This window comes from Carcharodon carcharias, chromosome 21 (assembly GCF_017639515.1).
Source record: "Carcharodon carcharias isolate sCarCar2 chromosome 21, sCarCar2.pri, whole genome shotgun sequence".
Taxonomy (NCBI): domain Eukaryota; kingdom Metazoa; phylum Chordata; class Chondrichthyes; order Lamniformes; family Lamnidae; genus Carcharodon; species Carcharodon carcharias.
The window spans coordinates 28,404,733-28,424,014 of NC_054487.1; the positions used below are offsets into that span (position 1 = coordinate 28,404,733).

The window sequence follows — 19,282 nt, forward strand, 5'->3', positions numbered from 1 at the left end:
GTGTACATTTTCCTTCCTTATAAGTCTCCCATGTGGGACCTTGTCAAAGGTTTTGCTGAAATCCATATAAATTACATCAACTGCACTACCCTCATCTACACACATGGTCACCTCTTCAAAAAATTCAATCAAATTTGTTAGGCATGATCTTCCTCTGGCAAAGTCATGCTGACTATCCCTGATCAATCCTTGTCTCTCCAAGAGGAGATAGATTCTCTCCTTCAGAATTTTCTCCAATAGTTTCCCTACTGCTGACGTGAGACTCACTGACCTGTAGTTCTCTGGCTTATCTCTATAACCCTTCTTAAATAGCAGAGCCAAATTAGCTGTTCTCCAGTCCTCTGGCACCTCCCCTGTGGCCAGAGAGGAATTAAAAATTTGGGTCAGAGCCCCTGCGATCTCCTCCCTTGCCTCCCTCAGCAGTCTGGGACACAAATCACCTGGACCTGGAGACTTGTCTACCTTTAAGCATGCCAACACCTCCAATACCTTGTCACTCCCTATATCAATTTTCTCAAGAACCTCACAGTGTCTCTCATAGAATCACAGAATCACACAGTACAGAAGAAGCCCTTTGGCCCATTGAGTCTGCACCGACACATGAGAAACACCTGACCTACCTACCTAATCCCATTTACCAGCTTTTGGCCCACAGCCTTGAATGTTATGACGTGCCAATTACTCTTCCAGATTCTTTTTAAAGGATGTGAGGCAACCCGCCTCCACCACCTTCCTAGGCAGCGTATTCCAGACCGTCACCATCCTCTGGGTAAAAATGTTTTTCCTCACATCCCCCCTAAACCTCCTGCCTCTCACTCTGAACTTATGTCCCTTTGTGACTGATGCTTCAACTAAGGGGAACAGCTGCTCCCTATCCACCCGGTCCATGCCCCTCATAATCTTTCACACCTCAATCAGGTCACCCCTCAGTCTTCTCTGCTCCAATGAAAACAACCCAAGTCTATCCAACTTCTCTTCATAACTTAAATGTTCCATCCAAGGCAACATCCTGGTGAGTCTCCTCTGCACCCCCTCCAGTGCAATCACATCCTTCCTATAATGTGGTGACCAGAACTGCACACAGTACTCCAGCTGTGGCCTCACCAAGATTCTATACAACTCCAACATGACCTCCCTACTTTTGTAATCTATGCCTCGATTGATAAAGGCAAGTGTCCCCTGTGCCCTTTTCACCACCCCACTAACATGCCCCTCCCCCTTCAGATATCTATGGACACACATGCCAAGGTCCCTTTGTTCCTCAGAACTTCCTAGTGTCATGCCATTCTTTGAATATTTCCTTGTCAAATTACTCCAAAGTGTATCACCTCGCACTTTTCAGGGTTAAGTTCCATCTGCCACTTATCTACCCATTTGACCATCCCATCTATATCTTCCTGTAGCCCAAGACACTCAACCTCACTGTTAACCATCTGGCCAATCTTTGTGTCATCCGCAAACTTACTAATCCTATCCTCCACATAGTCATCTATGTCATTTTTATAAATGACAAATAATAGGGGATACAGCACAGATCCCTGTAGTACGCCACTGGACACTGGCTTCTAGTCACTAGAGCATCCTTCTGTCATCACCCTCTGCCTCCTACCACTAAGCCAATTTTGAATCCACCTTATCAAATTACCCTGTATCCCATGTGTATTTGCCTTCTTTATAAGTCTCCCATGTGGGACCTTGTCAAAGGCTTTACTGAAATCCATATATACTACATCCACTGCACTACCCTCATCCACACACCTGGTCACCTCCTCAAAAAATTCAATCAAATTTGTTAAGCATGACCTCCCTCTGACAAAGCTATGCTGACTATCCCTGATTGCCTCTCTAAGTGGAGATAGATTCTCTCCTTCAGAATTTTCTCCTATAGTTTCCCTACCACAGACATGATACTCACGGGCCTGTAGTTCCCTGGCTTATCTCTGCAACCCTTCTTAAATAGCGGAGCCACTTTAGCTGTTCTCCAGTCTTCTGGCACCTCTCCCGTGGCCAGAGAGAATTTAAAAATTTGGGTCAGAGCCCCTGTGATCTCCTCCCTTGCCTCCCTCAGCTGTCTGGGACACAAATCATCTGGACCTGGAGATTTGTCCACTTTTAAGCCTGCCAACACCTCCGATGCCTTGTCACTCCCTACATCAATTTTCTCAAGAACCTTGCAGTCTCTCTCCCCGAGTTCCATACCTTCATTCTCATTCTCTTGGGTGAAGATGGATGTGAAATATTCATTCAACACTCTAGCGGTGTCCTCTGGCTCCACCCATAGATTGCTCCCTTGCTCCCTAATGTACCCTGCTCTTTAACAAAAATAAAAATACCTGGAAAAACTCAGCAGGTCTGGCAGCATCTGCGGAGAGGAATACAGCTAATGTTTCGAGTCCGTATGACTCTTCAACAGAACTAAGTAAAAATAGAAAAGGGGTGAAATATAAGGTGGTTTGGGGTGGTGTGGGGGGTAAAGCTGGATAGAGGGCCAATGATAGGTGGAGATAGCCAAAAGATGTCATAGACAAAAGGACAAAAAGGTGTAGAAGGTGGTGATATTATCTAAGGATTGTGCTAATTAAGGATAGAAAGCAGGACAAGCAAGGTACAGATAGCCCTAGTGGGGGTGGGGTGGAGTGAAGGGAAGAGATCGAAATAGGCTAAAAGATCGAGATAAAACAATGGATAGAAATACATTTAAAAATAATGGAAATAGGTGGGAAAAGAAAAACCTATATAAATTATTGGAAAAAAAAGGGGGGGATTGGAAAGGGGTTGGGAATGGAGGAGAGAGTTCATGATCTCAAATTGTTGAACTCAATATTCAGTCCGGAAGGCTGTAAAGTGCCAAATCGGAAGATGAGGTGCTGTTCCTCCAGTTGAGCTTCACTGGAACAATGCAGCAGGCCAAGGACGGACATGTGGGCATGAGAGCAGGGCGTTATGTTGAAATGGCAAGCGACAGGGAAGTCTGGGTCATGCTTGCAAGGTTCTTGCCAAAATTGATGTAGGGAGTGACAAGGCATCGGAGGTGTTGGCAGGCTTAAAAGCAGTCACCCAGTCGGCATTTGGTCTCTCCAATGTAGAGGAAACCACATTGGGAGCAACGTATGCAGTAGACTAAATTGAGGGAAGTACAAGTGAAATGCTGCTTCACATGAAAGGAGTGTTTGGGCCTTTGGACGGTGAGGAGAGGGGAAGTAAAGGGGCAGGTGTTGCACCTTCTGCGGTTGCATGGGAAGGTGCCGTGGAAGGGGGTTGAGGTGTAGGGGGTGATGGAGGAGTGGACCAGGGTATCCCGGAGGGAATGATGCATGCGGAATGCTGCCAGCGGGGGTGAAGAGAAGATGTGTTTGATGGTGGCATCGTGCTGGAGTTGGCGGAAATGGGGGAGGATGATCCTTTGAATGCGGAGGCTGGTGGGGTGATAAGTGAGGACAAGGGGGACCCTATATTGGTTCTGGGAGGGAGAGGAAGGTGTGAGGGCAGATGCGCGGGAGATGGGCCGGACACGGTTGAGGGCCCTGTCAACCACCGTGGGTGGAAAATCTTGGTTAAGGAAGAAGGAGGACATGTCAGAGGAACTGTTTTTGAAAGTGGCATCATCAGAACAGATGCGATGGAGGTGAAGGAACTGAGAGAATGGGTTGGAGTCCTTACAGGAAGCAGGGTGTGAGGAGCTGTAGTTGAGGTAGCTGTGGGAGTCGGTAGGCTTGTAATGAATATTGGTGGACAGTCTATCACCAGAAATTGAGACGGAGAGGTCAAGGAAGGGAAGGGAAGTGTCAGAGATGGATCATGTGAAAATGATGGAGGGATGGTAATTGGGAGCAAAATTAATAAATTTTTCCAGGTCCAGATGAGAGCATGAAGCAGCATCAAAGCAATCATCGATGTACCAGAGAAAGAGTTGTGGGAGGGGGCCGGTGTAGGACTGTATCAAGGAATGTTCCACATACCCCATAAGGAGACAGGCATAACTGGGGCCCATGTGGGTACCCATAGCCACACCTTTTATTTGGAGGAAGTGAGAGGAGTTTAAGGAGAAATTGTTCAGTCTGAGAACAAGTTTAGCCAGACGGAGGAGAGTAGTGATGGATGGGGATTGTTCGGGCCTCGAGTCTAGCTTGGCCAGATCCTGCCTTATTTTACTAAAATCTGCTCTCCCCGAGTCCAAAACATTTTTTTGCAACTGGCAAAATCAAGTTGCAAAAAATGGAACACTCTAATTTTTAAAGGAAGTTTTAAAAGTTAGTGTCCCCAAAAATCCTTGGCCTTGCTTCTTTTGATAGAAGTATAGCAGAATAAAATCTAGAGATCTTGTTCTGGCCCAGGTAGAGGGCACCACATTTGGGGTTAGGGCATGGGTATACATATTTTCATTTCTTCAGTGGGTGTTTGCGCCAATGTGGTACATTGTGGACATTTATTCTGATAAGCGGGCAAGAAATGCAGTGCTGGATAGCTGCTTGGGAGCTTCTGGTTTCCCAAAAATGGAGGCTTCCCTGTATAGGATTGCCAATTAAAAGTTTAAAGAGCTTAATTTCTGGGATCTTCCAGACTATGTCCCTAGCGTGCAGATTCCAATGTGGCCTATTTCTGCCTCTTAATAATGTAAATCAGATTCATCCCATTGTCTAGATTATTGGATTGTAGGGAGGTCAGGCTGAGGAAATAGCAGATATGAGAAAGCACTTTCTCAACATCCCCTCGGTAATACAGGGTCATATTTAGGCTGGACACAAGTTCCACCCATCCTAGGCTTATCTGTTTTGAACTTTCAATTGCTGTTCCATACACCCAATGAACTTATGCTGAGAGTATGCTGTGACCCCCAAGGAAGCCCAGAATGTGAATTTTCTGATTAGGACCATTTGTTTTACTGGCGTAATGCAGGCGATCTAAATTGAAAATGAGCGAGAGTTCTGTGCACCAAAACTCTTCCCACTTTAGTGCCATAATTTCTGCATTAATTTCTGTTGTTAACACCCACCCATGTTTTAGCTGTGTGCATGCAAATAAAGGAGCAATGATATTGTGCCATCAGACACCCCATTTTCCGTCTGCATTGTGGTTGTCCATGTTCATACCTTTATGAAACAGGTAACCATCATTGCTAGATGTTCTAGCAATTTACAACCAATTTGTAGTATTTTAATCTTGATGCATAATTGCAAATAACTTTCTCATCTGTCTGTGTACGATTTATTATGTACTGTACTCCCATTTTGAAGTTTTCAAACTCAATGTAATTACTGTCAGTTATAACGGGAGCAATAAAGAGCAATAAAAATAATGAAAAGCTTCAAATATCTTTGTTTATTTGTGACTGAATCTGTCCTCTCACACTCTCTTTTTTTCTGTAGAGAGCACATGGAATTCTCCTAGGGGTTGTAGGTTCAGATGTTCCACTGAAAGAGCTGTTAAAATTAGCTCCAAGGTATAAGGTAAGTCTGAAACTGCATTAATGCTTTTCATCAGTGATGACAAGATGTCATGCTTGTTTGAAGTTCTGATCAGAATATCACATAGAAATTATTTGTAAATAAATTACAACAACTCATTAGTTAACAAATCACATCATTTTTTTGAATGCCACCAGAAATAATTATAGTGTCAGATTTGTTAATTCAGTAATAAATAAATGTAAGCATTGCTCCATAGAATTATATATTTCAGCTGCCATTCAGAAACCGGATGCAGTTTTATACATTTGTCCTTCTCACACTGTTAATGTGTTTAATTGACAAGAAACTCAGGTGTCAGTGGCTCTATCCAGTGTTCTATGTGGTTTAGCGAATATTTAATCATTCACAGAGTACTGATTCACTCATTCTTTCTCTACTGCCGCAATAGCTAATGATATTTTGCATTTTGCTACTTCATGTGGGACATTTGCAATCAGCAGGCAACTTGAGGTCCTGCATGCCAATAAATGGGCATGTTTTAGTTGCAATGGTTTGTGAATCCCTTGAAAGATATAAATATAGCAAGGGTTTCAATTGTATGTTACATCTTGGCTATGTGCCCTGCTGAGATATGGATATGCACATGATGCAATGAAAGAACTGAGAGGTTGCATGAAAGCTTTGCATAAATAAGCAGTTGATTCAGAAACATCATGTGGCATGGAATCTTAGGAAACTATCTGGTACATGGTATTAAATTAGAACAGGAAGTGCTGGAAAAACTCAACAGTTCTGACAGCACCTGAAGGAGATTCATATGGATTCAAAACATTAACCCTGTTTCTTCACAGATGCTGCCAGACTTGCTGAGCTTTTCCTGCATTTCCTGCTTTTATTTCAGATTTCCAGCATCCACAATATTTTGCTTTTGTTTTGATACATGGTATTGTTGGGTAGTGTTGTCTTGCTAGATTCCTTAAAGTGTGCCATTTTCTCCCACATCTCTGCACAAATAGATACTTCTTCAGCCAGCTGTAACTTCTGCCAAACAAGGTGTACTGCTGTATGCTGAAGTTGGTTCCCTACAACCCCAGACAGGGCAACTCTCTTCATATCTACCTCACACAGTAGCACGTTGGCTTTGCCAACTATCAATTGTGGTCAGGATAGCACTACTCTGAATTTGGCACAAAGACACAATTTTGTGTCACTAAATTTGATTGTACAGCCTTTTGTCCTCTCCCGTCATTTGCTCTCTCCAACAGCCTTTGCAAAGGCTGCAACCATTTAATAATCCTTTTATGAGCCTTCAAAAGTCCTCACATTTTTATCTCCATAATTATTAGACTTTTAATTTTGAGCAACAGGTTACAGAATTTGTTTAATGTAAGAAAAGAGAATTTTCCTAGCAGCCTGGCCTAAGCCTCTCTTAGAGGACAGCTTCTCAAAAGTTATTTTCACTGTCACTTTGTAAAGTGTCCACAATTCTAAATATGCTGCCATCAGCCTGACTGGAATAGCCTTTGGTCAACAAATCCCGAATAAAATCTATATTTCACAAGTAATGGATTTTTATTCAGGAAAAGGAAAACTAAAATTACATTTTGGTTACTTGGTTTTCTGAACAAACCAACCAGGTCCAGCTTACACAAAATTTATCTCAACAGTCAATTTTCCCCTTTCATAGAAGCACTTTCCCCTTTCATGCCTACTAAAGTTAACTGAGTCGCAATTCCACTCCAAACGATCTATTTTCCAATTCATTTTGTCACTTTCTATTCTGCCCTTTATTTTCCTTGTAGGGTAGCTGAGTTGGGCTATTAATGATGGAGTTGATCTGCAGGCACTTCTTGGGTGGAAACATTAAGTTTATTCATAATATGCTCAACAGCAACTACACATATGTTTTCAAATCCAACTCAATTTCTGCACTGACTGCTGAGGTAGCCCCTGCTACTGTCCTATTGGTTACTAATGATCATGTGATCTTCCAAGACAAGTATTATTCTTAAAGGTACATTGCACACTAAATAAAACCATAATTACTACATTCCTCCCCCTTTAACTCGGCTACATATTATATTTACAAGTATATGTTTTTCAAGGCAACATAATATTTATGCTGGGTAAGGAATTTACAAGTTCAGTCTTTCAGGTGGTTTCCAGGTACAAGTGGAACATTGCAGCTGCACAACTTCAAATGCTTTGTCGGGTACCTCCTTTTCTGAAGTTGCCTGAAAATCCAGTGCTTCGGTGAGCTCTTGTAGCCCTGCATCCTCAACTCTTACAGGAACATCAGACAGGTCAATCCTGGGTTGAGTGTCCTCAACAGGAAATGCAGACCTGGTCATGATCACTGGTAGAACCATATCTTGATGATTTATCTCTCTCTTCCTTAAATGGCCCATATGTTTACAGATGATCCAGCCTTCCACCTCCATGTGGTAAGGTAGAGGTTCAGTCACTGCACTTATTTCACCTGATAATCACTTTGGTCCTTCCCTGAAATTTTTCACGTATACTGGCTCTCCCACAGTAAATTTCCACTCACAACAATGCCAGTCATGTCTAGTTTTCTGACTTCCCTGACTCCTTTCCACCTTCCCCTCTAAATTCAGCATTATTAAGCTCAATCTCGTCCTGAGACGGCGTTTCATCAATAATTCCGCAGATATGACACCTGTTGTTGTATGAGGGGTAATCCTATAATGAAAAATGACGTGTGCTAGCTTGGTTGCCAAGGAATCACCAGTTAGCTTTTTCATGCCTGCCTTGAATATTTGAACCACCCTTTCAGCCAGTCCATTTGAGGAAGGGTGGTAAGGTGCAGTTTTCACATGAGTGATACCATAGAGGCTGATAAACCATTGAAACTCAGAACTCGTAAATGCCATGCTGCTATCAGAAACGGCTACCTCTGGTAGTCCGTGAATGGCAAAACTCTGAAGTAGTTTCTGAATTGTAGCCGCCGACATTGGTGACTTCACTTTATATACTTCCAACCATTTTGAATGGACATCGACAATGAGCAGAAACATTGTTCCCAGGAAAGGTCTGATGTAGTCAATGTTTAGGCGCATCCAGGGTCTACCTGGCCACTCCCATGGGTTAATGGAACTGTCGCTGGCAACATCTGCATTGTTGACATTGCACTCAGTGCTTCACTAAACTCATTGGGCAGAATTTTACAGCCCCATTTCGGCGTGGACGGGGCCGTAAAATGTGGCGAAAAATTCTGAACCTCATTGGCTTTGGCGGGAACGTAAAATCCCACTAACGTAAAACTTTATTTCACCATCCATCCCAGGCCATCATAGACAGCTGCGTGCTATGGTCTTCATTCAGGAAATTCCTGAAGTGCATGGTGTAGTTCAATTGAAAGTGGCTCCCTTCCCTTTGGAGGAACTATCACTCGTGCTCCCCACAATAAGATGCCATCCGGGCTGGTAATTTCATGTCTTCTGTTGAAGTATGGTTTCATTTCATCAGATATGTTTTCCTGTGACCAATCATGTAGCACTAGCTCTCATACCTGAGATAGGACTGGGTCTGACTTGTCCAGTCTCTGATCTGTCAAGCACATACCAGCGAGGAATCTAAGAAATTTAACAGTAAAACAAGTTCTTGTGAAACTGGGATGTGCTCATCATTTTCTTGTAAAGGCAAATGACTAAGGGCATCGGTGTTTGCGATTTGATTGCCAGGCATACGTACGAAAATGTATTCATATGCTGCCAAAATTAAAGCCCTTCGCTGTATTCTTGCTGAGGCTATAGGTGGTATAGCCTTGTTCTCTTGCTACTTACAATCACTGGGCAAAGTACAGTGCTGATTTCTATTTAACTTGATTTCATCTGCACAATCCTGTTTTATCCTCATTGCCAGTTTGTTGTAGGGTGGCCGAGTTGTGCTTTAATGATAGAGTTGATCTGCAGACTCCTCTTGGGTGGAAACATGAAGTTTATTTACAATATACTCAGCAGCAACTACATGTGTGTTTTCAACTCCAATTCCATTTCTGCGCTGACTGCTGAGGTAGCCCCTTCTACTATCCTACTGGTTACTACAGATCATGTGATCTTCCTTAACAAGTATTATTCTTAAAGGTACATTGCACACTAAATAAAATCATAATTACTACACTGGCACTTTCCTATCTCACCAGCTCTATTTCATGCTGGCATTCTACTTTCTTTCAACCTGTGCTGCTTCTGGCCAGTTCCCTTTCTTGCTTCCAAAGCTCAAATATACAGAGGGGGAGATGGTGCCATATTAGTAATTTCATTGGGTGAGTGTAGTAATTATGGTTTTATTTAGTGTGCAATGTACCTTTAAGAATAATACTTGTTAAGGAAGATCACACATAGTAACCAATAGGAGAGTAGCATGGGCTACCTCAGCGGCTAGTATAGAGATAGAGCCAGAGTTGAAAACACATATGTAGTTGCTGCTGAGTAGATTGTAAATAAACTTTATGTTTCCACCCAAGGAGTGTCTGCAGATCAACTCTATCATTAATAGCACAACTCGGCCACCGAGCAACAAACAGGCGACAAGAATTAAACAGGATTGAGCAGATGAAATCAAGTTAAATAGAAATCGGCACTGTAACTCACCCAGTGATTGTAAGTAGCAAGCTTTGTTAGAATTGAAGAAGTTTTCCTGTCTCAAAATGCCACGATTTTGGAGAATTGATCATTTTGAACCTATCACAGATGATTAGTCTCAATACATAGAATGCCTCACGTTCTATTTTCAAGTGAACGAGATTACTGGGGAATAGAACTGGCTAGCAATCCTCTTGAGTACTTGTGGGAGCAAAACCTACAGCTTGACTCGAAGTTTCATGGCACCTAATGCCCCAGATTCGTAGAATTCCGATGCATTGGTAGACCTTGTGAAGGGTCACTTTCAACCAAAGCCCTCAGTCACGATGCAGAGGTGCAGGTTTAGTTCGCAAAACAGAGCCCCAGGTGAGACAATTTTATGCTACATGGAAAATTTTAAACAGCTAACAGAACATTGTGAGTTCTGTACGACTCTGAGTGATATGCTCAGAGATCGTTACGTGTGTGGTGTGAAAGACACAATTCAGAAAAGACTATGGTCCGAAGTGACTCTGGATTTCAGGAAGGTGCTAGAGGTAGCGTTGGCCATGGAAAGTAAGGGATTCAAAAGTAGGTGATGCAAAATAGCGCCATCCTCCACATCAGGTGGGAAACATCAGCCAAAGGAGGTGTGAAGCAGTGAGACTCCTCCGAGAAGCTGGCAACAGCTAGCCGAAGAATAAAGGAAAATAACTTAGCAGTGAAATCAAAGAATAATTTTAAAAGAGGTGGGAACAATCAATCTTCTAGCAATTGGCAGTTTAAAAAAATCGAATGCTACTATTGCCACAGAAATGGACATATGATAAGGCAGTGCAAGGAAAGATTCAAACAGACTTATAAACAAAAGAAGAAGCCCAATGAAAGCTACAATGTAGAAAAGCCTGAAACAATAAATTCAGACATTTACTTGTTATTTAGTCTGGAAGTTGGAAAGACAGAACCAATATTTCTCACAGTGAAAGTAAATGGCAAACCTGTTAGAATGGAAGTGGACAAGGGAGCTTCCACTACAGTAATTGGGGAACACACCTTCAGATATTTGAGTAACAGTGAACATCAAGTAAGTTTAGAAGAAACCGATGCCAAGCTAAAAACATATACGGGTGAAGGCATTTAAGTAAAAGGCATAAGCAGAGCAACAGTCCAATATGGAAGTCAATTGGCAAAGCTTGATGTGGTAGCAGGTGAAGGGCCAAGCCTCCTGGGGCAAAATTAGTTAAAGGAGATTAAGTTAGAATGGGCTGAAATTTTCCAGTTTAGAACAGGTAGGCTACCAGAATTACTTCAAAAGTACACCACCGTCTTCAAGGATAAGCTGGGAAAAATCCAGGGCCTGCAGGCCAAGATACATGTGGATCCAGAAGCCACCCCTTGCTTCATGAAGGCGAGACCGGTGCCAGTGCCCTGCGAGAAAAAGTCAACATTAAGCTGAACAGACTAGAGTAACTTGAAGTTATACAACATGTTCAGTTCTCAGAATGGGCAGCACCCATAGACCCATCCTTAAATCAGACCAAAGCTGTCCAAATTGCCCCTGGTTGTAGTCTATTTAGATGACGTATTGGTGACAGAATTCACTGAAAAAGAACATTTGGCAAACTTAGAAGAAGTCTTAAAATGTTTTTTGCAAGCTGGAGTACATTTAAAAAAAGATAAGTGCAGGTTCCAAGCGACAGAGGTGATCTATTTGTGTCACTGGGTGATTCACAGGGCTTCCACCCAGTTGAGGAGAAAGTGAGAGTCATAAGAGAGTCACCTGCACCAGAGAGCGCCTCAGAGCTCAAATCATTCTGAGAAACGATCAACTATTATGGGCTGTTATTACCCAATTTGTCTACAGTGCTGGCCCTCCTGCATTCTCTACTCAAAAAGAACCAGTGTTGGTCTTGGGAGGCGTCACAGAAAGAAGCTTTCATAAAGGTGTAACAAGTGTTCATTTGTCCAATCTATTCGTGCATTATGAACAGACCAAAGAATTGGTGCTGGCATGTGACACATCTCCCTGCGGAGTGGGAGCAGTGCTCTCTCATTGGATGGATGATGGCACAGAACGGCCAATGGGTTACATATCAAGAACACTCACCACAGCAGAAAGGGGAAACTCGCAGATAGAAAAAGAAGGCCTGTCCATCATCTTTGGTGTCAAGAAATTTCACCAGTACGTACACGGCTGCCATTTTACAATTGTTTCAGACAACAAACCATTGCTAGGATTGTTTAGTGAGGACAAGGCTATACCACCCGTTGCCTCAGCAAGAATACAACAATAGGCTTTAATTCTGGCAGGAACCAAATACACTTCTGTACATAAGCCTGGCAATCCAACTGCAAACACCGACACCCTTAGTCGTTTGCCTTTACAAGAAAATGATGAGCACGTCCCAGTGCCACAGGAACTTGTTTTACTGTTCAATTTCTTAGATTCCTCACCAGTATGTGCTCGACAGATCAGAGATTGGACAAGTCGGATCCAGTCCTATCTCAGGTATGGGAACAAGTGCTACATGATTGGTCACAGGTGCCCATTTCTGACAAAATGAAACCATACTTCAACAGAAGACATGAAATAACCAGCTAGGATGGCATCTTATTGTGAGGAGCAAGAGTGATAGTTCCTCCAAAGGGAAAGGAGCTACTTTTAATTGAATTACACCGTGCACATTCAGGGATTTCCCGAATGAAGACCATAGCACGCAGCTATCCATAGTGGCCTGGGATGGATGGCGAAATCGAGAGTTTAGTGAAGCACTCTGTGTAATGTCAGCAACTGCAGAAGTTGCCAGTGACAGTTTCATTACAGCCATGGGAGTGGTCAGGTAGAACCTGGGTGTGGTTACACATTGACAACATTGGATCTTTCCTGGGAACAATGTTTCTGCTCACTGCGATGCCCATTCAAAATGGTAGGGTGTATGTGAAGTGAAGTCACCAACATCAGCCGCTGCAATTGAGAAACTACGTCAGAGTTTTGCCATTCACGGACTAACAGAAGTAGTCATTTCTGATAACAGTATGGCATTTACGAGTGCTGAGTTTTAACAGCTTATCAGCCTCAATGGTATCACTCATGTGAAAACTGCACCGTACCGCCCTTCCTCAAACGGACTGGCCAAACGAGTGATTAAAACATTCAAGACAGGCATGAAAAAGCTAACTGGTGATTCCTTGGCAACCAAGCTAACACGCTTTCTTTCCATTACAGGACTACCCCTGACACAACAACAGGTATCACATCTGCGGAGTAATTGTTGAAACGTCTTCTCAGGACAAGATTGAGCTTAATAATGCTGAATTTAGAGGGAAAGTTGGAGAGAGGTCAGGGAAGTCAGTAAACTGGACATAACTAACATAGTCATGAGAGGAAATTTACCTTGGGAGAGCCAGTATACATGAAAGATTTCAGGGAAGGAGCAAAGTAGTTACCAGGTGAAATAAGTGCAGTGGAGGCAGAAGGCCAGATCATCAAGAAACACGTGGATCATTTAAGGAAGAGAGAGACAAATCACCAAGATATGGCTCCACCAGTGATCATGACTGGGTCTGCGTTTCCTGTTGAGGATACTCAACCCAGGACTGAAATGTCTGATTTTGCTGTAAGAGTTGAGGATACAGAGCTACAAGTGTCCACTGAAGCACCTGATTTTCAGGCAGCTCCGGAGAAGGAGGTTCCTGACAAAGAATCTGAAGTTGTGAAATTGCAACTTTCCACATGTATCAGGAAACCACCTGAAAGACTAAGCTTGTAAATTCCTTACCCAGTGTATATATTATGTTGTCTTGAAAAATATGTACTTGTAAATATATCTATAACTGAGTTAAAGTGGGAGGAATGTAGTAATTATTTCGTGTGCAATGTACTTTTAAGAATAATACTTGTTAAGGAAGATCACATGATTTGTAGTAACCAATAGGAGAGAAGCGCAATCTATCTCAGCAGCTTAGGCCAAGATAGAGTTGGAGCTGAAAGCACACGTGTACTTGCTGCTGGGTTATTGTAAATAAACTTAATGTTTTCACCCAAGAAGTGTCTACAGATCAACTCTATCATTAATAGCACAACTTGGCCAGCCTATAACAGTGAGTAATCCAGAGGCCCAACCTAATGCTCTGGGGACATGGGTTCAAATCCCACATGGCAGCAAGTGGAATTTAAATTCAATTAATAAACCTGAAATATGAAACTAGACTCATTAATTGTGACCATGACAGCTATCATTAATTGTTGTAAAAAGCCATTGAGTTCATTAATGTCCATTAGAGAAGGAAATCTGCCAACCTTACCTGGTCTTGCCTACATGTGACTACAGACCCACAGCAATTTGGTTGACTCTTAAATGCCCTCAGTTTGACAAAAAGGAATGGGCAACAAATGCTGGCCTCGCTAGCGATGCCCACATCCCCATGAAAGAATAAAAAGAAGCAAAAGAAACATTGACTTGAGCAAATAATTTACACTGTTGTGACATTGCTTTTTAAATTGTTATTCCCTTTAACATATTTATCATGCAGCTTGGAGTCCATGGTTACGCATTTCTGAATACCAATAACGGTTATATACTTGCCCATCCTGATCTCCGACCTTTAGTAAGTAACTTCAATCATTCTACTTTGATGCAAACAAATTTGTGCAATGGGGAAGAACAAGAAGAAGAAATTAACTTTCTTGAGAGGAATAAATGCATAAATGTTATTTAACAGCGTGAATTCTCTGGTCATACACTAAAGAAATGCGGGGCGGAATTTTACGGCAGCAGGATTTTACCGTCCCGCCGAAGTCCATGAACTTTTGAATGGCTGACCACATTTTATGGCCCTACGCCTGCCGCGTCAGGACTGTAAAATTCTGCCCATGGAGTTTGATGACAAAAGCCGGGAAGTAACATGGAGTGATAGCTTTTAAGTACCACAGCTGCTACTTAAAAGGGTATGCATGCATGCATTTACACTACGCAATAAAATTATTGAGTAGACATCTGTTTCAGAGACCTCAAGGAAGTGTTTCTTTAGCATTAGGATTGCCAACTCATCCAATGTGTTCAGGAGTCTCTCTGAATTGAGGATCAATCTCCCAGCCAGGCACTGCTATGAGCAAACAAAGAGAAAAATTTACAAAAGAATTGTTTGATTTATCTGGAGCTTTAACTGAATCAGGATCGGCAACACTTCCCTTTGTAGTCCACTTCCTTCCTGAACCCAAATTCTGTCAGGCCAGTAACTTTAGTGATGCTAGTGAATGCAGACCAGCAAGAGATGGAAGTATATTTAGTGAAAGAAAAGGCTTTTGTGGAATGGGATGTTTTCCCAGCATTGAAAGGGGAGAGAGACACCACTGTAACCCTGATGATGAATGTGTATAAAGCACCAAGTCATACTGTTACATCATTCTATATGAAATGGATATCTTGCGAACACCACTCATTCTCGTTGGCCTGAATCTGCCATGCATTGCTGCAGCCGCAAAGATTTTCCTGATTGATGTCACTGCCCATTTCTTCTGGGATCTTCCGATCCTATCTGCAACAGAAATGGACAGTGCAGCGTCTCCCAGGGAAGCCCATCAGATCACAATAGAGTCACAGGAAGAGAATACATGCACGCTTTCTACAGCGCTAGCTGCCTTACTCTGGTAAGTTTAAAAGTCCAGTCTTTGAATGTGGGTGAGTGGGTAGGCAGGTGGGCAGGGTGAGGTGGGGTGATGGTGATTTTGGGGAGTGTTTCTGGTGGTGGAGTTTTTTTTATTCATTTGCGGGATGCGGGCATCGCTGGCTAGGCCAGCAATTATTGCCCATCTCTAATTTCCCTTGAGAAGGTGATGGTGAGCTGCCTTCTTGAACCACTGCAGTCCATGTGGTGTAGGTACACCCACAGTGCTGTTAGGGAGGGAGTTCCAGCATTCCAACCCAGAAACATTGAAGAAATGGAGATATATTTCCAAGTCAGAATGCTGAGTGGCTTGGAGGGGAATTTCCAGGTGCTGGTGTTCCCATGGATCTGCTGCCCTTGTCCTTATAGATGGTAGCGGTCGTGGGTTTGGAAGGTGCTGACTAAGGAGACTTGGTGAATTTCTGGAGTGCATCTTGTAGATGGTACACACTGCTACCACTGTGCGTTGGTAGTAGAGGGAGTGAATGTTTGTGGATGGGGTGCCATTCAAGTGGGCTGCTTTGTCCTGGATGGTGTTGAGCTTCTTGAATGTTGTGGGAGCTGCACTCATCCAGGCAAGTGGGGAGTATTCCATCACACTCCTGACTTGTGCCTTGTAGATGGTGGACAAGTTTTGGGGAATCAGGAGCTGAGTTACTCACCATAGGAGTCCTAGCCTCTGACCTGCTCTTGTAGCCACAGTATTTATATGGCTAGTCTAGTTCAGTTTCTGGTCAATGGTAACCCCCAGGATGTTGATAGTGGGGGATTCAGTGATGGTATTGCCATTGAATGTCAAGGAGCAATGGTTAGATTCTCTTTTGTTGGAAATGGTAATTGCCTGGCACTTGTGTGGCATGAATGTTACTTGCCACTTGTCAGCCCAAGTCTGGATTTTATCCAGGCCTTGCTGCATTTGGACATGGATTGCTTCAGTATCTGAGGCGTTGCGAATGGTGCTGAACATTGTGCAATCATCAGTGAACATCCCTACTTCTGATCTTATGATGGAAGGGAGGTCATTGACGAAGCACCTGAAGATAGTTGGGCCTAGGACACTACCCTGAGGAACTCCTGCAGCGGTGCCCTGGAACTAACCTCCAACCATCACAACCATCTTCCATTGTGTTAGGTATGACTCCAACCTGCAAAGAGTTTTCCCCCGATTCCCATTGACTCCCAGTTTTGCTTGAGCTTCTTGATGCCACATTCAGTCAAATGTGGGATTGATATCAAGGGCGGTCACTCTCACTTCGCCACTCTTTTGTCCATGTTTGAACCAAGGCTGTAATGAGGTCAGAAGCTGAGTGACCCAAACTGAGCATCAGAGAGCAGTTTATTGCTAAGCAACTGCCACTTGATAGCACTGTTGATGCCCCCTTACATCACTATACTGATGATTGAGAGTGACTGTTGGGGCGATAATTGACCGAGTTGGATTTGTCCTGCTTTTTGTGTACAGTAGATACCTGGGCAATTTTCCACATTGCTGGGTAGATGCCAGTGTTATAACTGTACTGGAACATCTTGGCTAGGGGTGTGGTAAGTTCTGGAGGACAAGTCTTTGGTACTATTACAGTTCAGTACAGTCACTGAGGTATTAGGCCAGGTTTTAAACTGTCTAACATTTCCTGGGTAACTATCAAGGTAAGTCACACGGAACTGTCCCGAGTCTCTGACTCGAGCTCAGAGTCAAAGACATTTGCGGTGGGTCCCAGGGAGTGGGGAATTGCCCATCAGTAGTTTAAACTTCCTGAGAAAATCCCACGGAAGTCTGTGCATTCGGACTTTTGCAGGGTCCTGACACTCATCTTCCGTCATACATCTGGTCTCTGATGATCCAGAGCTCAGAAGAGTTGAGTTAGTATGTCTCATTCATGCGCTTTCAATGAACAAAGTCGCATGGGTTTTCTTTTCAGATATTAAGGTAATAACATAAGTATGTTATATTTATATAAGTGTACACATTCAAATGTATATTAAGGAATTTCTGTCTTAAAAGTTGGAAGTTACTTTTCTGGGCTCCAATGTGAAACTGAGTAGTATCTAATGCCAAAATGAGACATTCAGTTCATTTTAGGCAAAATTCAGCTCATTAGCAGCTGCTTTCATTTTGGGAACTCTGTGGCCCCTTAAGGATTTAAAATGGCGTCCTTAGTCATGCACATCCTTCTGACGTGAAGCGTGCTGGATAGCATTATTGGTAAAGGGATGCGCTTGCACATAATGTCTACTAGAAGTCTGCAGAAGAGTCAGACCATTGTGCCAATCAGCGTGCAAAGCTGATTTGTTGCCAGTGTGCCATTTTGGACCTCCACATTTCAGCCTATGCTCGCTCCTAACCTCGCAAAACTGAACACGCATTCAAGAATAGCCCACCAGTATCACTCAAAGAGGTCATTACCTACTTTCAGGATAGTTACTGTTTATTTATTCTGGCTGTTGCTGTAATTCTATGTGTTTTGGGTGCTTTTTCATACCAATCAAAAGTTTCAATATTCCATAATGTTTGGCTGGTGCTAGAATACTTTTTGGTGACATAAGGCTTGTGCAAAATTAGATGCTTCTAGACATGCGTGATCAAATATTTATCCTTCCTCTTGGTATTGAACATGATTGGGAGGATGAGTAGAGGCCACACAAAGCTAAACAAGAGGAAAGAGAAGATGGAAAAAGGCTTTGATAGCAGGCCATATCTGCAAATTGTTTTTATGGAATTATCTTTTGGAGAATAGATTCTACGAGGGCTGTGACACCTTGGAAGCCCTTTTGTACGCTGCTTCCAAAGTCATGGTGCAGCAATCTGAGCTTCCATAGCAGCAGCTGAGATTGCAGGGCATCAGTCGAGCCATCACTTCAGCAATCAGACATCGAGTGGATGTTTCATGTACTGTACTGAAAATTCAGGCATTGGTCATCAGATGTTGCATCCAGGTTGACTCCATGGGTGTGTTCACAGATGTGACCACCTGTTCCATGTTTGAAAGTATGGCTCCAAACTTTGCCCAAAGCCCTGTGCCAAGTTGATGCGGGACTTTTCAATGCTCCTTGTCATTAAACAGAGGCTAGTTGGCAGGCTTCCCAACTCTGTGTGTGCGCCCATCAGCCTTCTTTTGTAAAACAAAAACAGAATTACCTGGAAAAACTCAGCCTTCTTTTGTAGCCTGCCCCACTGAAGTCATCATCTGAGTGTTCTGCAGCAGGATTAGTGTTCACCCTCACCTTGTAAAGAGCTTGCACCTTTGCTATTCTTTCCACCTGCCCTGGCTGCAGTGCAGTTGTTCCCAGTGTCGCCATCAGTATATCATGCCTCTGTGTTATTCTCTAAATTACAGGAAAGGGAATTTTTAAGAATGTTTTATTTCACAAAGTGCCTGGAAGTACTCTGAAGTGTTTATAGAGGTTTTGTGATGAGATCCTGGATTTGCCAGAGAGCACTGCTGCATCCTCTCAGAGGACCAGGTGACCTGTCCACACAAAGGCTGCAAATGGTGTCAGGGCAGCAATGGCAGTGCCCCTGGGTCAGCAGGATAATAGGGGATGCAGCAGAGGCTATGGAAAGAGCAAGTGCTGCACTGTGCCCTCTGTCAACTTGAAGCCAGGCTCCTCCGTGTTCCTTGA

At 43.1% G+C, this 19,282-nt stretch overlaps 1 protein-coding gene across 1 annotated transcript in view; it reads left to right on the top strand.

The window, feature by feature from the left end:
• The window catches only part of cacna2d4a (calcium channel, voltage-dependent, alpha 2/delta subunit 4a), a 709,103-nt gene that overhangs the window by 263,499 nt on the left and 426,322 nt on the right, over positions 1-19,282 (top strand). Inside the window, exons 18-19 of the mRNA XM_041215640.1 lie at positions 5,371-5,447; positions 14,528-14,602. Of these exons, the coding sequence (XP_041071574.1) occupies positions 5,371-5,447; positions 14,528-14,602 (152 nt within the window). The remainder of the gene's footprint in view (positions 1-5,370; positions 5,448-14,527; positions 14,603-19,282) is intronic.